General features: G+C 42.5%; 1 protein-coding gene across 2 annotated transcripts in view; it reads right to left on the bottom strand.

The window, feature by feature from the left end:
• The window catches only part of PLPPR5 (phospholipid phosphatase related 5), a 122,455-nt gene extending 105,537 nt beyond the window's left edge, over window positions 1-16,918 (bottom strand). For both annotated transcript variants that reach the window (XM_061119979.1, XM_061119980.1), the window contains exon 1: window positions 16,682-16,918. In XM_061119979.1, the coding sequence (XP_060975962.1) occupies window positions 16,682-16,918 (237 nt within the window). The remainder of the gene's footprint in view (window positions 1-16,681) is intronic.
• Window positions 16,919-19,315: the final 2,397 nt, after the last annotated feature.

Here is a 19,315-nt window from a genome sequence, read left to right as displayed (position 1 = left end):
GATGTGCCTATTCAGACCAGCCTGCCTTTTCTTGCTCAGGAAGCCTTCCTCCATACCACCACCTCTTTGCTTCCCAGCACTGCCCTGCCCTGCCCTGCTTCTCAGTGCCCCAGTTCCAGGCTGCCATCCTTTTGGTAAACCTCGATCAGGACAGGTCCCTGATGAATAAGTGACCCTCTATCAGAACTGCCTGCAAGAAGCCTGCCTGCCTGCAATCCAAGGTGCCATCCTCGCTTTAGTCATAGCAGTCCTAAATGTACTACCAGCTCCCCCATCCTCTGTTACCAAACCCATATGGGGCATCAGGGATGCTCTAGACCCCTTTTCTTTTGGGAAAAAACAAACAAACAAATGAACATTAAAATCCTGTGGTCTTTCTGAACCTCCCACTTCTTTTTACTTATGCCCAGCTTTTCCAGACTTGGCCAGCTTGTATATTGCCAAAGCTTTGGCTGCTGCATTCTTGACACGCCATTAACCTGACTCCTTTTACATGCTTCCTTTGCAACCTTTAATGTGTTTCCTCTTTACAAATCCCTTTAAGTTCTCCCTTCCAGGTGGATGAAACCAAGACACTAACACACTCACATCATAAAATTTATGCAAATCCAATTAATCCAATCAAAGCTTGTTTGTGTAAAAGCCTGTCTTATGTGCTCTTTAAAGTCATTTCCCATGAATGGAAATCTTAATTAGATGACTAAATTTAGAAGGATAGAGCATCTTGCAAGAAAAGCAAGCACATTTAATCCTTAATGCCATAAACTGGAAAATCTGAGCTTCACCTACCAAGAAAAGTACAGTTCCATTACACATAAATTTCAACCTTTTTAAAAGAAGTGCACGAGCATGTCCTCACATTTCTAGAGCAACATGTAGATGCATATTTTTCACTTCACTATCCAACTGAAAATGAGAAGACCGAAGACATTTACTACAGAGGTGAACACACCTGTTAAGTAATTTATAAAATGCAAGTTAAAATGATCTCATTATAGAAGCAAAACGCAGCAATAGTAACAAAAATATCCTAGCCAATTTTAATTGTGCATACTAACATAAGCTTTTGCAATTGTACAAATTTAGCACTGTCCATGTTGCAAATAATGATTTAATATTATGTAATATATGTGTCTGCGGAGAAGGCAATGGCAACCCACTCCAGTACTTTTGCCTGGAGAATCCCGTGGATGGAGGAGCCTGGTAGGCTGCAGTCCATGGGGTCGCTGGGAGTCGGACACGACTGAGCGACTTCACTTTCACTTTTAACTTTCATGCATTGGAGAAGGAAATGGCAACCCACTTCAGTGTTCTTGCCTGGAGAATCCCAGGGACGGCGGAGCCTGGTAGGCTGCCGTCTATGGGGTCGCACAGAGTCGGACACGACTGAAGCGACTTAGCAGCAGCAGCAACATATGCATCTGAAGGGTTAACTTCTTAGTTAAAATCAGTTACAGAAATAAAGTTACTTTGTAAGACAGGCAGACTTAAATGTCACATTTTGCAGATAGATTAAGTGAGCCTAGAGGTTAAACAGTATATCACAGGTTTATCTCTTCAAGCTGATAAGGGAATTTTTACTTCAAACCCTTGAGTATTACTGTAATGTACTTTTTACTAAACATCCTTAGGTTCTGAACCTAATTACCTTTCTATTCCAGATACTCTTCGAGTTTCTTCAAACAAGAAGGTTTCTAGAGTCTAAAAGACTTTGTTCTTTGCTTGGAACACCCTTGCCTCACTTACCTGACTAGCTAACATCACCTCCTCTCAGAAATATATTTCATGCCTTCTTCCCTTTCCCTCATCCCAGCTCACTGTCAGTTATCAGGATTAGGATATTTCAACTCTTCACCTACATGGAACTTGAGTTCCTTGAGAATGGAGATTCTTTCTTCCATCTTTGAATATGTAGAGCCCCTGACACCACAAAGCCTTGTCCAGGGAAGTCTAGCAAATGTTTCCTAAAGAATAAATGAGGAATGAATTACCAAATACCAGATCACTGTGCTTTAAAGTGATTAGGAGTAGGCTATTTCCTTTGTAACCATTGGATTCTTTGGAGAGGAACTAATTTGCACTTGTTTGATATTTCACCCTAATTGGGAAATCCTGAATTTCAATGAAAAGTATCCATAAACAGTAAAATCCAAATTTCATTTTCCTGGTTCCTTCTGAAGTTAATTGAAGTTGTAAGTGATTCTGCCTGAACCAGAGCACTGAATCTTCCTTTACTCATTAATGTCATTCTCTAAAGCACCACTAATTTTTATCACTCTCCAAGGAAAGAAACTCCTCTCAAAAATAGTTCCATGTATTGAGTCAAATGTTTCAACTCTTAATCTATAATTACTAATGAAAATGTACAGAGTATGATTCAGACACCCTGAGTGACAATAAAATCTTGACTCATCTCATTTAGAAACCCTGCTAGCGAAGATCTGAATCCTACCTGAGAACACCAAAAAAGTTTTCTAATTTACCAAACATGCAAACTTCATGTGTGAAATGTATTGGTGGTTTAATTTACCAAATAGAATGGAAGATGATATGCTCTTTAAATCAACCAATTTGTTTTGAGAAACATAAAGGACTGAAAATAGAGAAAATATCACATGTGATGAAGAAAGAGCATATGCTACATAAATGCTTATATGTGTGGTGTTAGTCATGTCCAACTTTTTGAGACCCCATGGACTGTAGCCCGCCAGGCTCCTCTGTCCATGGAATTCTCCAGGCAAGAATAGAGTGGGTACCCATTCCCTGCTCCCTGGGTCGGGAAGATCCTGACCAATTTGTTTAGAGAAACATAAAGTACTGAAACTAGAAAAAACATCACATTTTGATGTGATGTCTCCTGCACCGCAGGTAGATTCTTTGCCATCTGAGCCACCAGGGAAGCCCACATAAACGCTTAAGTAGTGACGATTCAAAGTAATAAAAATTTAATTGTGCCTTGGACAATTAAGGACATGGGGGAAAAGACATAGTAGTTACAAAGGCAAAATCTGATGATTTAAAGATTTTTACAACAAATGATAGATGTTTGAAATACTCTCCACACGAAGTAAACGAGATTTATTTTGAACTACATTCTATATGTGTGTGTGCTTGGTCACTCAGTCACGTCCAGCTCTCTGTGGCCCCATGGACTACACAGCCCACCAAGCTCCTCTGTCTGTGGAATTTTCTAGGCAACGATACTGGAGTGGAGTGCCATTTCCTACTCCAGGAGATCTTCCCGACCCAGTGATCGAACTCATGTTTCTTAGGTCTCCTGCCTTGGCAGGTGGATTCTTTACCACTAGGGCAACCTCTTTGAAAACATGAAAAAGTTGAGTGTACATGGGAAAATATCTGAAACTAGAGATGACTGGCAAATAAAGTCAAATCATAAAGATAGGTTTTAGAAAAATAATTTGGACTTTATGGTTTAAGTATCTATGAATAGGTACCCCAAATAATTTTAATTTATACTTCTCTAATTCTCTTCTCTTAAAACACACAAATCATTACTTATATCTACTATTTGAAAGGCATTATAATGGGCATTATGTGGTGAACACGAGTCAAAGATATACAAGACATATTTGCTCTTCTATAAGAATTTATAATCTTTTGATGGCCATAATATTTGCATGTAATTAACCATAATGCATAGACATGTAGTATACTACATTGTATAGGCTACCTACAGTTGGAAAGATTTTATTAGTCATTTGATTCCAAGAGGGCAAATCTGATCATAAGTTGCGTGGAGTTCTGTCTTAAAGGCTGAACTCCTAGATCAGACTCAGAGAGAAAGTGCCATAATCTCTTAGCAATGTTTGCCGTGGTCATGGGAGGAGCAGTGTGCATTATCATACAGTATTTTTGCCTACTTGGTGACAAATTTAAACTACTTCCTTTATAGATAACATAACTGACCACAAGATGACTATACTGATCCCAAGGTGAAAGCATTAAGAAAAAAAGAGTATGAAAGATTTCTGCTCTATTTGCCAGGAGTGCAAGTACATATGAAATATACTATTTGGTACTGGCGCCATGCTTTAAAGACACAGGACATCTGAGAAAAGTCAGATGTGAGTGGCCAGAATGGTAAAATGGGACTCAAATTCATGCTCTGTCAAGCTGAAGACCATAAATCTCAAGAAGAGTCAGAGAACTGAAAGATAACTTCATACATTGGGCTTCTCTGGTGGCTCAGACTGTAAAGAATCTGTGTTCAATGCAGGAGAACCAGGTTCGATCCCTAGGCCGGGAAGATCCCCTGGAGAAGGAAATGGCAACCTACTCCGGTAATCTAGCCTGGATTCCATGAACAGAGGAGCCTGGTGGGCTACAGTCCCTGGGGTTGCAAAGAGTTGGACACGGCTGATCAACTAACGCTTTCACTGGGAAACCATCTGGGTTGTTCCATGTGGCTGCAAAAGGTGAGAGACCACCAAGCAGAAGACAAGGGGACAGGCTTTCACTGTCAAGGCAGAGTGTCCTAACAGCCAGACTGGTTTCATGCACAGAAACGGCTTCTCTGGGAGCCAAAGTCCGTTTTCTGCCCTGAGTGGAGTTAACACCAGTTATCTAATGTTACAGTGGCCAAAAAGCTATGTGGCTTTCTCAAGGTCTCAAAAGTAGCAACTAGCAGAGAAGGAAGACAACTCGGGTCACTTGCCAGTCAGATCAGTGAGTCACTGCTCCTTTTATTTACTTATTTTAATTTCAGATCCATGAAACCTGCATATACAAAATTTATTAACAATTCTCTGCATTCACTAGTTCCATAAAACAGTACATTATGACTATTGTTCCTTTTGTCTTGCTTTCTCTCCACCTCCCCACTCCACACCTGCAATTACTTCTGTTTTATGTAAGTATATAAGGGGAAAGAGTTATTTAAAAAGGAGTTTATAGGAAAGATTGCCATTGATTAGATGCATCAAGAGAAGTGTTAGGAAAAAGATGGAATTGGGACTGCCCAAATTAAAGAATAGAGATTGTTTAAATAGATGGAAACCAAGGGCAGGGAGAATCCCATAAAGCACAGAGCAGAGAACTGCACTTTCTTAGGCCACTGCTGTTTCACAGGAAACAGCACCACAGGACTGGACCAAGATTCAAGAGTATTTCTAAGTTTCTCCAAAAAATAGGGATTCAAAATATATAAATGTCTATCTTTTTCCCTGAAATAGATCGCTGAATAGTTCTTCCATGACTCTAACTAGATGCCAAACTTATGCCAAACTAGCATGCGAAATGTAGTAACTATGCCGTGAGTGCAGTTGTTCAATTATATAGTGTGACAACTATATTGTGCTATGTTAAAATCACATTATAAGAATTTAAGATCTGTGTATCAAAAATGGGTAGTTTTTTGTTATAGCCATTTGAAAGTTGCAAACGTAATTTTACTTTTTGTCTGAAAAGATTTCATGTCAGCACAATAAAGGAAAGCATCATAGAACCAAATGATTTTGGTTAAATTAAATGCTTTTTTCCTAACCTGCTACTACCTCTTCACTATCACAGATTAAGTGTTAACTGTAAATACAATATTCAATCAACAGTATAAATTCATAAAAAAGAAGCTATCAGAATAATCACATACTCTTCATCTCTATCTTTTAACTATTAATAATATTGCTATGCAGAACGATTTGTTGTAGGCACTCATAACCCCTCCCAGAGGTAACAAAAAATATGGTCCTGAGGAAGAGAACCATCTCTGTGTTAAAAGTGCATATGCAGGTACATCACTTCCGTGCTGTGGGGTCATGAGCTAGTTGATTAATCTTTCTGAGCCTCAGTGTCCTCATCTGTAAACTGGGATAACAACAGTGCCTATCCCTAATATTGTGAGGATTAAATTAGTTAATGTCTAAAGAAGATTGTTAATGTCTAAACAAAGATTGATGTTCACCAAGTGCCAGTATATATCCTGCTATTGGTGTAGTTTCTCACTAGCTGCGTGGCCTTGGGCAAGTCATGTAATCTCTCTGGCCATTCATTTGGAAATTAGGAGATGAAACTAAATGATCTCTAAGGCCTCTTTCATGATGAAAAAGTTCCAGCTACAAAGACGCATAATCTCTCTCACAATGGGTTCACAAATCTTTTCCAAAAATGGAGTGGCAGAAAAAGCCTGTCAGTGTGGCTTGAATAAAGTATCTACTGGATTCCTCTATCTGTATTCTAGACTGAGCCCCAGGAAAAAGGAAAAGGGGACCCCAAGGAACCATGTGATGGAGCCAGTGAGAAGAACAAACAAAGGCCTCTTTGTGAGACCAAAAGGGTTGTCACGTAGTTTTGACTAAGTCTCTTCATTCATTTGAGTAACTCAGCAAAGCCCACGCTGGAAAGGCACGTGTGAAGGAAGAGGTCATTGCCACCAACCCGAAGATAGTGGTTTGTTTTTCAACTGGAAATGTCAGGAGCTCATTTTAAATTACAAGATGAGGCCCCAGGTGCACTGCCTTTATCCAAGACTGCTCAATTTTGACGTTTGGGAGAACATGGCGAAATACAGGATATTTCTCAGTCTCAAGAGCACTTCCGTGCAACCCAGTGTGAGAAAAAGCTAAATCTGAAATCTTGATTAAAAACCTCGATAGGCAAGTACAGTTTCTGCCGGCACTGCTGAGAGCACCCTTAAAAAAGGGATCATTATGCTCGAAATGCAATACACAATTTCCACAACATAGAACTTCCGGTTGTATCAACACATGTCCTTAGGGAGGAAATGCCGTAAGTTACTTTGGTAACTGTAGATATGTCAAGACTACATTTGTCTTTAAGCGCCCCATGATTTCATGAGCCTTTTATTTCCTGAGATTGTTTTGAGAGATTTAGAGAAGGGGGAAATTAGCTTTAATCCTGTTTTTGGAATTTGGAGCAAGTCAAGCAATCTCTATAAGTCTTGTTTTCAAGGTAAGCTACCCATGGAAAGTACTCAACAAATGTTTGCTCAGGGAAAGAAGGAAAGAGGAGGGAGGGAAGAAGGAAATCCCAACAGTCACAAGAGTTTTATCAGAAAGGTCACATACCGAAGAGGCTGCCATAAATCTTTTTGCCATCATATGTTAATTAACAGGGGTTCTCAGGTGGCACTAGTGGTAAAGAACCTGCCCGCCAAAGCAGCAGGCGTAAGAGACACAGGTTTGATCCCTGGGTTGGGAAGATCCCCTGGAGGAGGGCATGGCAACCCACTCAAATATTCTTACCTAGAGAATCCCATGGACAGAGGCTATAGTCCACAGGCTCGGACAGAACTGAAGCAACTTGGCATGCATGCGTGTTAATTAACAACTAAAGTAGCATTGTTGATAAATATATATATATATATATTTTAATTGATCAAAGAAGAGACTTTCAGTTAGCATGATAAATGCTAAAAAAGGACTCTTGGTGAAATTCAAACTATGCAGATTGGCCAAAATAGTTTGGAAATACTTCCTACCCTTGAACAAACAAGGTATAAAACTCCTGCAAGGCCTGCAACCTATAGCCCTCTGACTTGTTCTCAATGGACAGGAGTATTTCTGCTTGAAGTGTGTCAATCAGGGGACACAGAATCATACTTTGACTATGCTTCTTTTCTATATATCTTTCATATAAGGTTTGCTTCTTTTCTATATATCTTTCATATAAGGTTTATACACTTAAAATACCTCAAAGGGCAGAGAACTGCCAGAGAAGAGAGTGAAAGGACTATTTTGCCTATTTTAATGAATGGTTATTAAGTGTGTGCTCAGCAGAATTTGGTTATTACAACCTCATTATCACAAACTTCAATTAGTCCCTGGATAATTTATCTACCCAAAAATAACCAAAGAGCTGGACATGATGAGTCAGATTATAAAACTCTGACTTTGAGATGCTCAAATCTAGTGATGGAAACATGAATAACAATAAATACAACATAAAGCACAATATAAGATTTTTTTAATGCCGTAATGTGCTAAAGAGGTGGCACAGGTGGCAAAGAACCCACCTGCCAATGCAGGAGACTTAAGAGATGTGGGTTCAGCCCCTGGGTCAGGAAGATGCCCTGGAGAAGGGCATGGCAACCCACTGCAGTATTCTTTCTTGGAAAATCCCAAGGACAGAGAAGTCTGGTGGGCTATAGTACACAGGGTTGCAAAGAGCTGGACACAACTGAAGCAACTTAGCACACATGCACGTGCTAAAGACATGAAGGAATCACTGAGGTGAATGCAGCTCTCTCATCTAAGGAAAAACATCTGCTCCCAGGAGTTGGTGCTTGGTCTGAAAGGATACAGAGGAAAAGTTCCAGAAATTTTCTTTCTTAGGAGAAGGGTGGGGGAGCACTATAAAGGTTAGAAGCAAGGGAGACAATGAATTCATACATGAAATTATAAATTTATTAAATACCACACACACACACACACACACACACTTCCATTCACACATGTTCTCTCAGTGAGAAAAGTCCACCAAAAGACTGTCTTTAAAGTTTAAAATGCACCTGATCTGGAAAATAATCTCAAGATTCTGTTTTCACCAAAAAAAAAAAAAAAAGGTGATTTTTCTGACAGTGATTCTCAAACTACATCTGTCATAATAAGACTAAAAAAGTAACCAGCCTGCTGAGTGGAAACTGGCATTCTCAGAAATAGTTTAAATATTACTGAATATAGAACTCCATTTCACATGTTATATTCAGATAAAATATCTCCCATCAAAATGATATTCCTATGATTTTCCAAAGGCTGTCAAAAAGATCTTCCTAACTATAGGTTAAGATCTCTGACCTCAGAACTTGCCTCCTCCATTTATCTACATGGAACGCTGAGCTGGGAAAAGCAAGTTCTATTGGCTATTTCAGGTGGCTCAGTGGTAAAGAAATTTGCCTGCCAAGGTAGGAGACACGAAAGACACAAGTTTGATCCCTTGGGTCGGGAAGATCCCGTAGAGTAGGAAATGGCAACCTACTCCAGTTTTCTGCCTGGAAAATTCCATGGACAGAGGAAACTGGCAGGCTATACAGTTCATGGGGTTCCAAAGAGTTGAACACAACTGAACACGCACGCCATGGCCATTTGGCTATTCCACTGGTCTTAGAAACCAGTGAAGGTTTATCTTTGAACACAGATTTTAAATTTCCCTTTTTATGCCTGGTTGTAAATGAACTCATACATTTACAAGCATACGGTTACTGTAAAGTGCACAGTGATATATAATCAAGATGCTTTAACTCTCCCCTGTCTTCTAGGAATGACACCATTTATGCTGTCAGTCAAATTGGTGGGCAATGGTAGGTAGCCAAGAGAGAAGAGGACTTGAAGTAATTGATTCAGATCCCAGTGGAGCAAACTGCTTGAGCTCCTTAGATGTATTACCACACATAGTACCTAAAAAGAGTTATTATGCAGTTAATGATTTGCCACTTCCATTCAACAGAAATGATTAATGGTAACATCCTTTTGCCATGTACTATCAATAGGTATCACTGGCATTTATGTTAAAAAAGCAGCTATCACCTACTATTTCATGCATGCTTATATTTAATTCTTAAAAGGTATGGGAAGTATCATCATTTCAGTCTTAGAGACAAGAAAGTTGAGGATAAGAGATATAATTTCACGCAGTGTCTGAACTGTTGAAGGGCAGTGAATACGCCTCCCTTGTTGTACATGCCAAGTAATAGCATTGTGCCTAGCACAGAGTAGATGCATTGTTATCATTCCAAACTCACAAATAATGACTTTTGGGCACAGTTCTAATTTAAAAATTAATATGATACAATGCAAACTTAACAGATGGTATCAACACTGCTCCCTGGAAACATTATTTCTTTCAAATTACACAAACAAATGGGATAACTCTTTATAATAATCTTGAAAATAAGAGCTTACTGAAATATTTTGAAAGACAGCATTGGGTATTAGAATTATGTGCTGTAATAATTAGGCCATTTCATACCGTTGGCTTTTTATTTTTGCTATTCTCTCTACAAGAAACTAAGAAAAGAAGTATAAAAACCTCATTCATTTTTCTACTCCACAGAGTAAGTGTATTGGGCTGGCAAAGCCATGCTATCAGCAATATAACCATCTCCAATGACCAAGCAGCTAGATAACCCATGTAATCTGCTCATGTTATGTTTTCCTTCTATGCATGCAGTGATTTATTGTCTCTAACATGCATTTACACCCACTTGATCCTCAAAACTCGCTCCAAAAGACACGAGAGATGGGCAGGAATAAGTCAACATTTTTTCAGATAAGCTAACTGCTGCAGAGAAGCCACAGGGATAACGAGTGACAGAGGATGGAGGGGGTGAGAAGGGAAGGAGGGAGGGAGGGAGGGAGGGGATGAGGGGGAAGGGAAGAGGAGGAGGAGGGGCAAGAGAAGAGGCAGAGGGAGAAGGAGAGGAAAAGGAAAAGCCAGCTGGTTTTCAGATTCCTGACCCCCAACAATCTCTTAATCAGCACGCCAAGGGGAGGGGATAAATGAAAAAAAGACACTATCAAAGGAATGCAGGGAGGGAGAAGGGAAAGAGGGAGGATGGATATGAATGAATGAATATGAATGAGAATATCTAAGTAAAGAAAAGCCCTCAGAGACATGAGGAGGAGTTTGAACAGAGTCATAAATCCTCAAAGTGTAGTTCTTAACTTTTAGGAATCTTGGGCATTTCTGACAATCGGATAAAGCCACGAGGCTCTTACTAGAAAAATGCATACATACATGCACACACAGATGGGCACACATACATACATATGGTATTTTATACCACAACTTCAGTGTGTTCACTACTCCTCCCAAATCTAGTGCCAGGGTCCACTTTAAGAAACACGTCTTAGATGCAGAGGACGCCTCAGCTCTCCATGCACCGCTGTTTGCAGATCTAGAACCAGAGGGTTCCACAGAAATAGCCCGCAGCACCATACCCATGTGTGCCGGAGAGATAAGCAACGTGGCTGCAGATCAGAACAGAAACAGCTTCGAATCCGTCCTGTTGCCACCCACCTTTCCATGACATTTCAAGCTTGATAGGAAACAAATCAATTTCCTACACTACACATTGAAACCATTATCTACTCTGGAACACAAAGTTTCCCATCAAATCAGAAAAAAAAAAAAGAAAAGAAACCGAAGAGAAAAGGTTTGAGAAAAATTTGACCCTTTCAGTATGGAATCCCTATGACTAATGATCTTTAAAGATCTGTTTGACATGTAAGGATAAAGGTACATTACAAAATAACTAAATATACAGGCTTTGACAATTCTGGCAGTCACTGAAGGACTCTGGACTGATCATCTCACCTTTTTACATCCAAGTCTCCTTCATAAGTTTACTGTGAAGATTAATTATATTAATGGATTGAAAAAATTTAATACAAGTCTGACATCTAATCTCAGTAAACATTTAATTTCTCAGTAAAAAGTGGGCTTAATGATAGTGTGTGTGTTTAAAGAAAGTATTATGTTACTATGGTGAGCATTAAACAAAGGAACACATTAAATTTATGTTACACAGTGTCTGGTGCATAGGAAATACTAGCTAGTGTTAGCCTGCTGAAGAAATGAAGGAGTTGTCAAAGGCAGAAATCACTGACTGGATTGGAATGACAGAGGTCTGATTGAATTTTACTGTTTTTGCTACTCAGGCTCCCCAGTTTTGTGGGTGATGGATAAACTAGGTGGCTTCTGTCCACCTTGAATATTTTATCAGCCCTGGAGCCCCTAACAAAGGTATTTTGCTAGGCTTCTTAAATAGGTTGCCTTGATTAATTATCCCCAAACCTTGGGAGGACTAATGGTAGCTAACACATATACAGCTGGGCACTAACCTGATATTTACATACGTTAACCAATTTCATACTCATAAGATCTCCATTTTACAGAAGAAATGGGCACAGAAAGACAGGCTCAAGTTCATATAGCTGGAAAGTGGCAAATCTGCGCTTGCAATCTGACCCCAGAATTGTGATCTTAACCTCTACAGACACTGCCTCTCAGGAAGCAGTTGTTTAATCCTTGGTTATGAATAAGTAAAATTTCCCAAGTTCACATCGATAGTGAGAAAAAGCAGGTTAAGAATTCAGACCTAACACCAATATCTGTGCTTTTTCTCCTGCCCTCACCACAGAAGTATAGTGTATTCTGGGAGTGGAGACGGGCAGAGTTAGGAGTGAGCACCCAAGGCAAGATTCAAGGAAGGAGATGTCTGTGGGGAAGGTTCAAATATTTAACAAGATGGAGCTCTGGATATGAGATATCTGTCTATCACCATCTACTTCCATCACATTTAGAAATGCAACATCCTTGGGAGAGCAGCAGCAGCAGCTCCATGCCTCAGTCTCAGAGCTGAGGGAGCTTCCCTCGGATGCAGGCATAAAGAATCAGAAATGTGCCCAGCTCACTGTTGTTTTTCCAGTCTTCATTCTGGCTCTATGAAGAGGGATGGTTTAGCTTTGTCTCCTTCAGATCATCTGTGTTGCTCAGAGATCTAAGGAACAATAGGAGCTAGTGTAGTGGCCACTGTATCCAAATGGAGAGAGCAGAAACCATTGTCATCACCAGGTCTTTTAATCAATGAAAAACACAGGTCCCATATTAAGTTTACATCTGTAAATCCTGGAGGTGGTGTTTTTGTAAATGTTATACAGATCAAATTGAACAATACCGGTTTTAAAAGAGTTTGTAAACCATGTCATCTTTGTAAATGAGTCAAATTACAGGTGTTTCCTGAGAACACAATTAAAATAATAATATTTCACAACACAAAATAGACCTGGAGATAAAGAGCCTAAAATTATCTTACACGGATATTTAATAACAGAAGAGCCCTACAGTACGGTCCCCAAAATGTCCTAAAACACCACCCATCACACAAGTCCCTACTCAGTTCCCAACAAATTGAGAAAAACTCAGCCCGGCATTCCAGGACTCAGTGCTGAGACCCTAGTCTTCCTCTTCAGCCATACACCCCTGTGAGCCCCGCACAGCACTTTAGAAACAAGACCGACCACCCCCTGTTTCACAAGTACAAACCACATTCTCTCTACCAAGCATGTAGTTCATGTTCATACAGCTGCTTCTGCGATGTCTGGGCTCAAACTCCATTTCAGCCCTCCTTCAAATCACATCCGAAAAGCCACCATTTGCTTCAAGAACCCTTTCTCCCCCTCTTCAATTAAAAATGGTCTTGTCCTCTTTGAACCACCAGGGGTCTTTGTGGTACATATATGTGTGTGTGTGTACACATATATATATATGTACATATGACATTTCTATTATGGTGGTTTATGACTTTTGGCATGGTTATCTACTTTCCCAACTTAGTGTGTAAACCCTTTAGGATCAGTGACCATAGTTTACTTCTGAAATTGCCTTTTTATAACCACTACTCTGGCTAATAGAGTGCATGCAACCCAGGAATTCAATAAGCACTTACTGAATTACTATTTTGTTAATAATGTTAATTATAGAGTGATCTCCTCTGGATGATCAACTATGAGCCAAGAATGGTATTTACATATCATATCCCATTTAATATTCAAAATCCTGTGACTTAGAAAATCAAGAATTAAGGAGTTGTAAATTAGTTGTTACACAGCAATCAAGGTTACATAGCAAGTAGAATCTCCAACTCTTAACAGCAGAATGCACTTTGAATCTGTCATACTCCAAACACGTACCCCAAGTCAACACTATATATAAGTGACAAAATGTAAAGAATATATTGCTTTTCACTTTTAGATAAATAAATTTGGCAAATTTGAAACCAAACCACTGATTGTGGTAGTGAGGAGAACTACTTTCCAAAATTAGTTTTAAGGATTAGAAATGAGTTTGAAGGTCAAAATATATATATCACATAGAATCTTTATCATTACAGTCCAAGAAATGTAGAAGATGGGGAAAGAGACCATTTGAGCCATTGGTTTAGAAGAATGATTTATGAGTAAGCTGAACTTGAATATTGTAATGGAAAAGGCACAGGTTTGACATAGTAGGGTTAAAATTTGGGTGTAATGTTTTTAGGCTTGGTCCTTGGCAAGTTAATTAACCTTTCTAAATCTCAGTTTCCCCAAAGGTTGACAATAATAACAGCTTTCATAGGTAATTCAAGTATTAGATAGGTGTAGGGAATACAAGGGCTTCCCAGGTGGTGCTGGTGGTAAAGAACCCGCCTGCAAATGCAGAAGACATTAACAGATGCGGGTTTGATCCCTGGGTCCAGAAGATGCCCTGGAGGAGGGCATGGCAATCCACTCCGGTACTCTTGCCTGGAGAATCCCATGGACAGAGGAGCCTGGCGGGCCACAGTCCACAGGGTCGCAGAGTCGGACACGACTGAAGAGACTTAGCACGCACGCACAGAGAATAAGATCCAACAGACGACAGGTATTGCTAACACTATTATTAGTAATATTGGTTTCATGAAGAGTGACTGGGCTAGGTCAGTGTTCTTGAGAGGAATGGAAAGGCAGGGCTGCCGTTCCTGTTCCCAACCATTCACACCGTGAGACAGTACTCCTGGGAAGAGCAGAAGGGGAAATAAAGGCCAGCAGCACAGCCAGCCTCAAAAACCCAACACCGCCTTCTCTGCACACTGACTCCCAAATTCTCTCCTGTGACTAAAAGAACTGAAAATCAAAACATGGAAATCAAGCTGGATCATTCCTTTTAAAATCTTGTGAGTATATTCTAGATCCTCATCCTGGCAGCCGTTCTTAGCTTCTTTCAGAGAAAGTGTTCTCTGGAACTAGGACAGGCAGTATGGCATCTGGCATTAGGTCGCAGAGGCATCAAACACCACACTCACCATTTTCATCTTCAGGTGCTTCTAGTTTATTATCTGATCCTCGGGGGCCTCAAATGTTAATTGAATATATCTCCTGGAAGTGCTGCTCTGAGAAGTATATGTGGCCCTGACTCTTCAGTGCCAAGCACAAAGTAGGCACTCAATAATGACTAATGAATTCCCTTTCCCCTTAATTGCTCCCCCTAAGTGGAGAATAATCAAGTTCTTTGCGCAAATATGCTAGCATCCCTAAATGGCACCTGCCAATGGGGACGGATACTTGGATCTGAAAAGTGCTATCTCACTTAAATGAGGAACAGAATGGTAATTACCAAGGGACAAGTTACAGACATTACTGATTATGGTTGTACCCAAACCAGTGTCCTGACAGTGACAGGCTTTTCTCTTAAAAAAAAAAAAAAAAAAAATTCTTGAAAAATCCCTGAGCCATTTAGTCTCTTGAAAAACATGTGCCTTGGAAACCCAACATCTGCAGAAAGCAAAAGGGCCTGAGAATCACCAACTAATTTTTTCTCTTACAGCTTTTCAAAGAGGCGAGAAAATAAACATGACACTGAATTTGGACTTTCTGGCATAGTTTAGCAAATTACAATGGAAAAAAACAAACACTTTCTGGTGCAAGGTCTAACACTTTTCAAACCAGTAAACTTGAGCTGGATTTGAAGTCAACTATCACAGTACCTGTGATAAAGTTACTTTTAAGTTACCAAGAAGTTTCTCGACTTGTTTATGGAATTCCAATATGGGTGGGAACTTATCATTATTTTGTAAATTATTGACTCATTTCCCCTGAAATCAAAGAAACCATGAGTATCCAAACCTTAGATAAAAGAGATGTTCTTAACATTCATTACTGCAATTCAACCACTGAAAAAAAAAGTACCTTTTCTTTCCCTCTTCATTTGTTATCTGTTGAGAGAGAAGGGAAGAAGCTACCACAGGAAGGGAACCTCCAACACTTTTACAATATTAAAGGAACCATATATTGTCTTCTGAAAAAACACCAATTCTCCTACCGATAACTTTGCACCACATTCACATAAGAAATTATTAAACGATTATTAGCTTAATAATTACATACGTATATGTGTGTGTATATATATTTATGTGTGTGCATGGGTGTCCGTACATACACACACACACACACACACACACACACGAGTTCATAAACCCAAGAGACATTCTCAGAGAGGCTCCAGGGGAAAAGGACTTAAGCAGCCCAGGGAGTGGAAGAGCCTTTAAATAAATCTTGTAATTTAAGCACAGCTCCCGCTTTTCGGCAGGCACTGCTTCTGGAGCCTCTTCATTTAAGAGTTCTCATATTCTTTTTTAGGGATTTGTGCCCTGATCAGCTTAGTGCCATTGGCTCTGCGTTCGAGAAAGAAAGCAGGCGCTAAACCGGTCCTATGCGCCCCGACTGTGGAAGCAGGAGTCCCTTCCACAACCCAGCAATTGATCCCCGTCTCCCTCTCGCCAGCCCCGCGGCCGCTCGCCTTCCAGTCGCTAGGTGAGAGGCGGCGGCCAGCAGAGCAAGGCCACAGAGTAGATGAACTCGAGATTCAACCCGCTAACTCACCTCCTCCCCAGCCCCGACTCCCACCCGTCACCTCCTACAACCTCCTTCCCTCGCACCCCCCTTCGTGACACCCCACGGTCCACCGCGGGGTGCGGGGAGGCATGGGCGGCAGCCGCGGAGAGCTAGGGGCTTCCTTCGCACCCACCCCCGACGCGCCCCAAGACTGTCCTCTGGGGAAGGGGCTGCCTGGAACTTGGAGGAACTTAGAAGGCAGAGGCTGAGGCGCCCGGACCTCGGCGGGGCCTCAAACCAGAAGGCGAGGGGCGGAAAGACGGTGTCGGGGCGAGGGCGGCTGCCCCCGGGCTTACCACGAGCACGGGGACCCCGGCGGCCAGAGAGTACAGGAGCACGGGGGGCACGGCGCTGCTGTCCTCCGGGCCCGGGTAGGGCTTGCGGTAGGCGCTGTCGTGGCAGAAGAAGCCCTGCACGTTCACGGTGAACGTGTCCGTGTACTCGAAGTAGTACGCCAGCATCACCGTCCCTGCCATGATCACCATCTGGAAATAGAGCATGCTGCTGGTGAGCGCCGCGGGCCGCAGGGGCATGCACGCGCCCCGGGCCGGGCCGAGCCGAGCGTCGGCGGGCGGACCCCCTCCCGGGTCCGCCGAGGCAGCCACCCGGGGGCGCGGCGGCGGGGGCGGCAGGAGGACGAGGCGCGGGAGGCGGGATGGAGCTGCCGGAGGAAGAGGCGGAGGCAGGTCCGGGTTCCGAGGCGCCGGCGGGCTGCGGAGGCGGCGGCTACCCCCCGGACGAACCCCCGCTCCCCTCCCCGCCCCCTGCCCGCCGCAAGCGCCGCCCGCCCGGGCGCGGGGTCGCGCGGGAGGGCGGGCAGTCCCGGGCGGCCGGCAGCGGCCACGCAGGAGACGGGTCGCGATGCAGCCGCGCAGGACCGAAGCCCCCGGCCCGCCCGGCGGAGGGGCGGACCAGGCGGCGGCGGCGGCGGCTGGGACAGCGGCACCTGTACCCCTCGGAGGGCAGACGCAGTGGAGCTGGAGAAGCTCCTCGCCGGGGTAAAAACCCAAAAGGGGGGGAGGGGAGGCAGCAGAGAAGGAGCTTCTAGAAACTCCCTTCTGAGGCAGCAGCTGGACGGTTTAGGAAACCCGCACAACGCCTGGGAAAACGGTGCGTGGATGCGTCTTCGGGGGGCAGCCCCGCGAAGCGCAAAGTCCCGCTGCCGCGCAGCGACTTTCAGCCGCCGCTGCCTGGGATTCCTTAACCCCGCGCAGGACACACGCCCAGCGCTGGCTTCTAGGCGCAGAGAGAGGCATCATCTTAGAGGATTTTAGATTCGGAGTTTCTCTGCCTCCTCCTCCAGTTTCCTAGGGCTTTGTATGTAAAAACAGAAATCAGAGCTCCGGAGTTCCGGAAGCATCATCTCTTGTAAAACGGCCCCTTCCTCGCTCACGTATTCTCCTCTGGCTTATCATCTCAGTTTCCCTTTATTAGATGCCTGTGAGACGAGGCACATTCCTAGGACCCAGCGGTGGCTGCCACTAGGGAAGGAAAAACGGACCGTTTGCCTCACGCCGCTATTCCCTGAGTTCCCGGCGTTGCTGCAATTCCCCAGGGGTCAAGTGAAAGGATCGGGAGACAAAGAGGGCTCACACCACAGGCATACAGAACCCTCCAATACACTGGCCATGCACGCGTGTGCGTGGGTATGTAAGTAGCAGTGCAACTGCATGTATGTAAAGAGCCCGTCCGTGCGCCATGTGTATCCCTGCGTGCAAGAGGAGGCAGCCGACTGAGGGGGTTGGGGGTGGGGGAGCTTAGGGGAACCTGACACTGCTTACCTTCCCCTCCAGAGAGAAGCTAGGAAGCCTGAATGCCAGGCGAGGGGGTGAAAATACTCCCGGAGCCCTGCTCTTCTCATTAACATCGTGGAATCAATCTAGCAGATTTCTAGAATATTCATTTTAATTGGTTGTAGCTTGATGAATTTTAGAGGTGGGCCTTTATCATCAGTAAAGAAACATTTTTAGGCGAAAAAGCCCTTTTAAATTTGGCAAATGATAGTTTAGGATAAGATAATAAAGGCAGTGTGGATTTAATGTAGAATATTTTACCTTCTACGTTGTTAGACATCATTTAATAACTGATTACTTAGTGCTTACCAGATAAACAACACTTAACAACCTGTATAATAAACAGTTTTGGGCACTGGGCGTAAACTGTTGCTAAATGGACAAAAAAGACATCGTATTGTGAAAGTGTAATTACTGCAGAGATGCATGGTCTCGTGCTACCTTTAGAAAATCATTCTAAGACTGTAAGAGTGTCTGAACTGCAAATCTGGTTCTAAATAGGAATCCCCCAAGCCTTCCTATTTAATAGAATTTTTTGAAGAATGGTGCTAGTTCTAAAAGGTAGATTTTAAATGTAACTTTGGATTAAGGAGAGTCTAATGTAGGTAATTTATTCAAATTAATGAAAACCTTCATTTTAACAAGTTAATTTAAATTCAAATTTAAAATGCATTGTAATGCCTTTTACACAGTGTCCTAGTGCACTGTGTGACTAGTGGGCTTCCCAGTAGAGGAGACTGTACTTCAGAGACATGGGGTCGGGAAGATCACCTGGAGGAGGGCATGGCAACCCACGCCAGCGTTCTTGTCTGGGGAATCCGGTGGACACAGGAGCCGGGTGGGCTGTTGTCTGGTGGGTTGCAAAGAGTTGAACACAACTGAAGCGGCTTAGCATGCTTGCACATGTGCCTAGTACTATGCATAACAAGCAGGGCTGTTCACTGCTCTGGCCTCATCTCATCGTGAGCAGGGAAGGGTACATTGTACCATTCACAAAGGTATTTAATCTGAATAAATTAAGGACCTTACCCCTCTAAGCTTAAACAACAGGGAAGTGTTTGCACATATGAAATTGTTGTCAAGGTTAGAGAATCACCATCTTTATCTCCCTAGATAAACGTAGCCTGTATACTTCTT

Source organism: Dama dama, chromosome 20 (assembly GCF_033118175.1).
Source record: "Dama dama isolate Ldn47 chromosome 20, ASM3311817v1, whole genome shotgun sequence".
Taxonomy (NCBI): Eukaryota; Metazoa; Chordata; class Mammalia; order Artiodactyla; family Cervidae; genus Dama; species Dama dama.
Note: the sequence above shows the minus strand (reverse complement) of the source record. Positions and strands in the feature narration are given on the sequence as shown.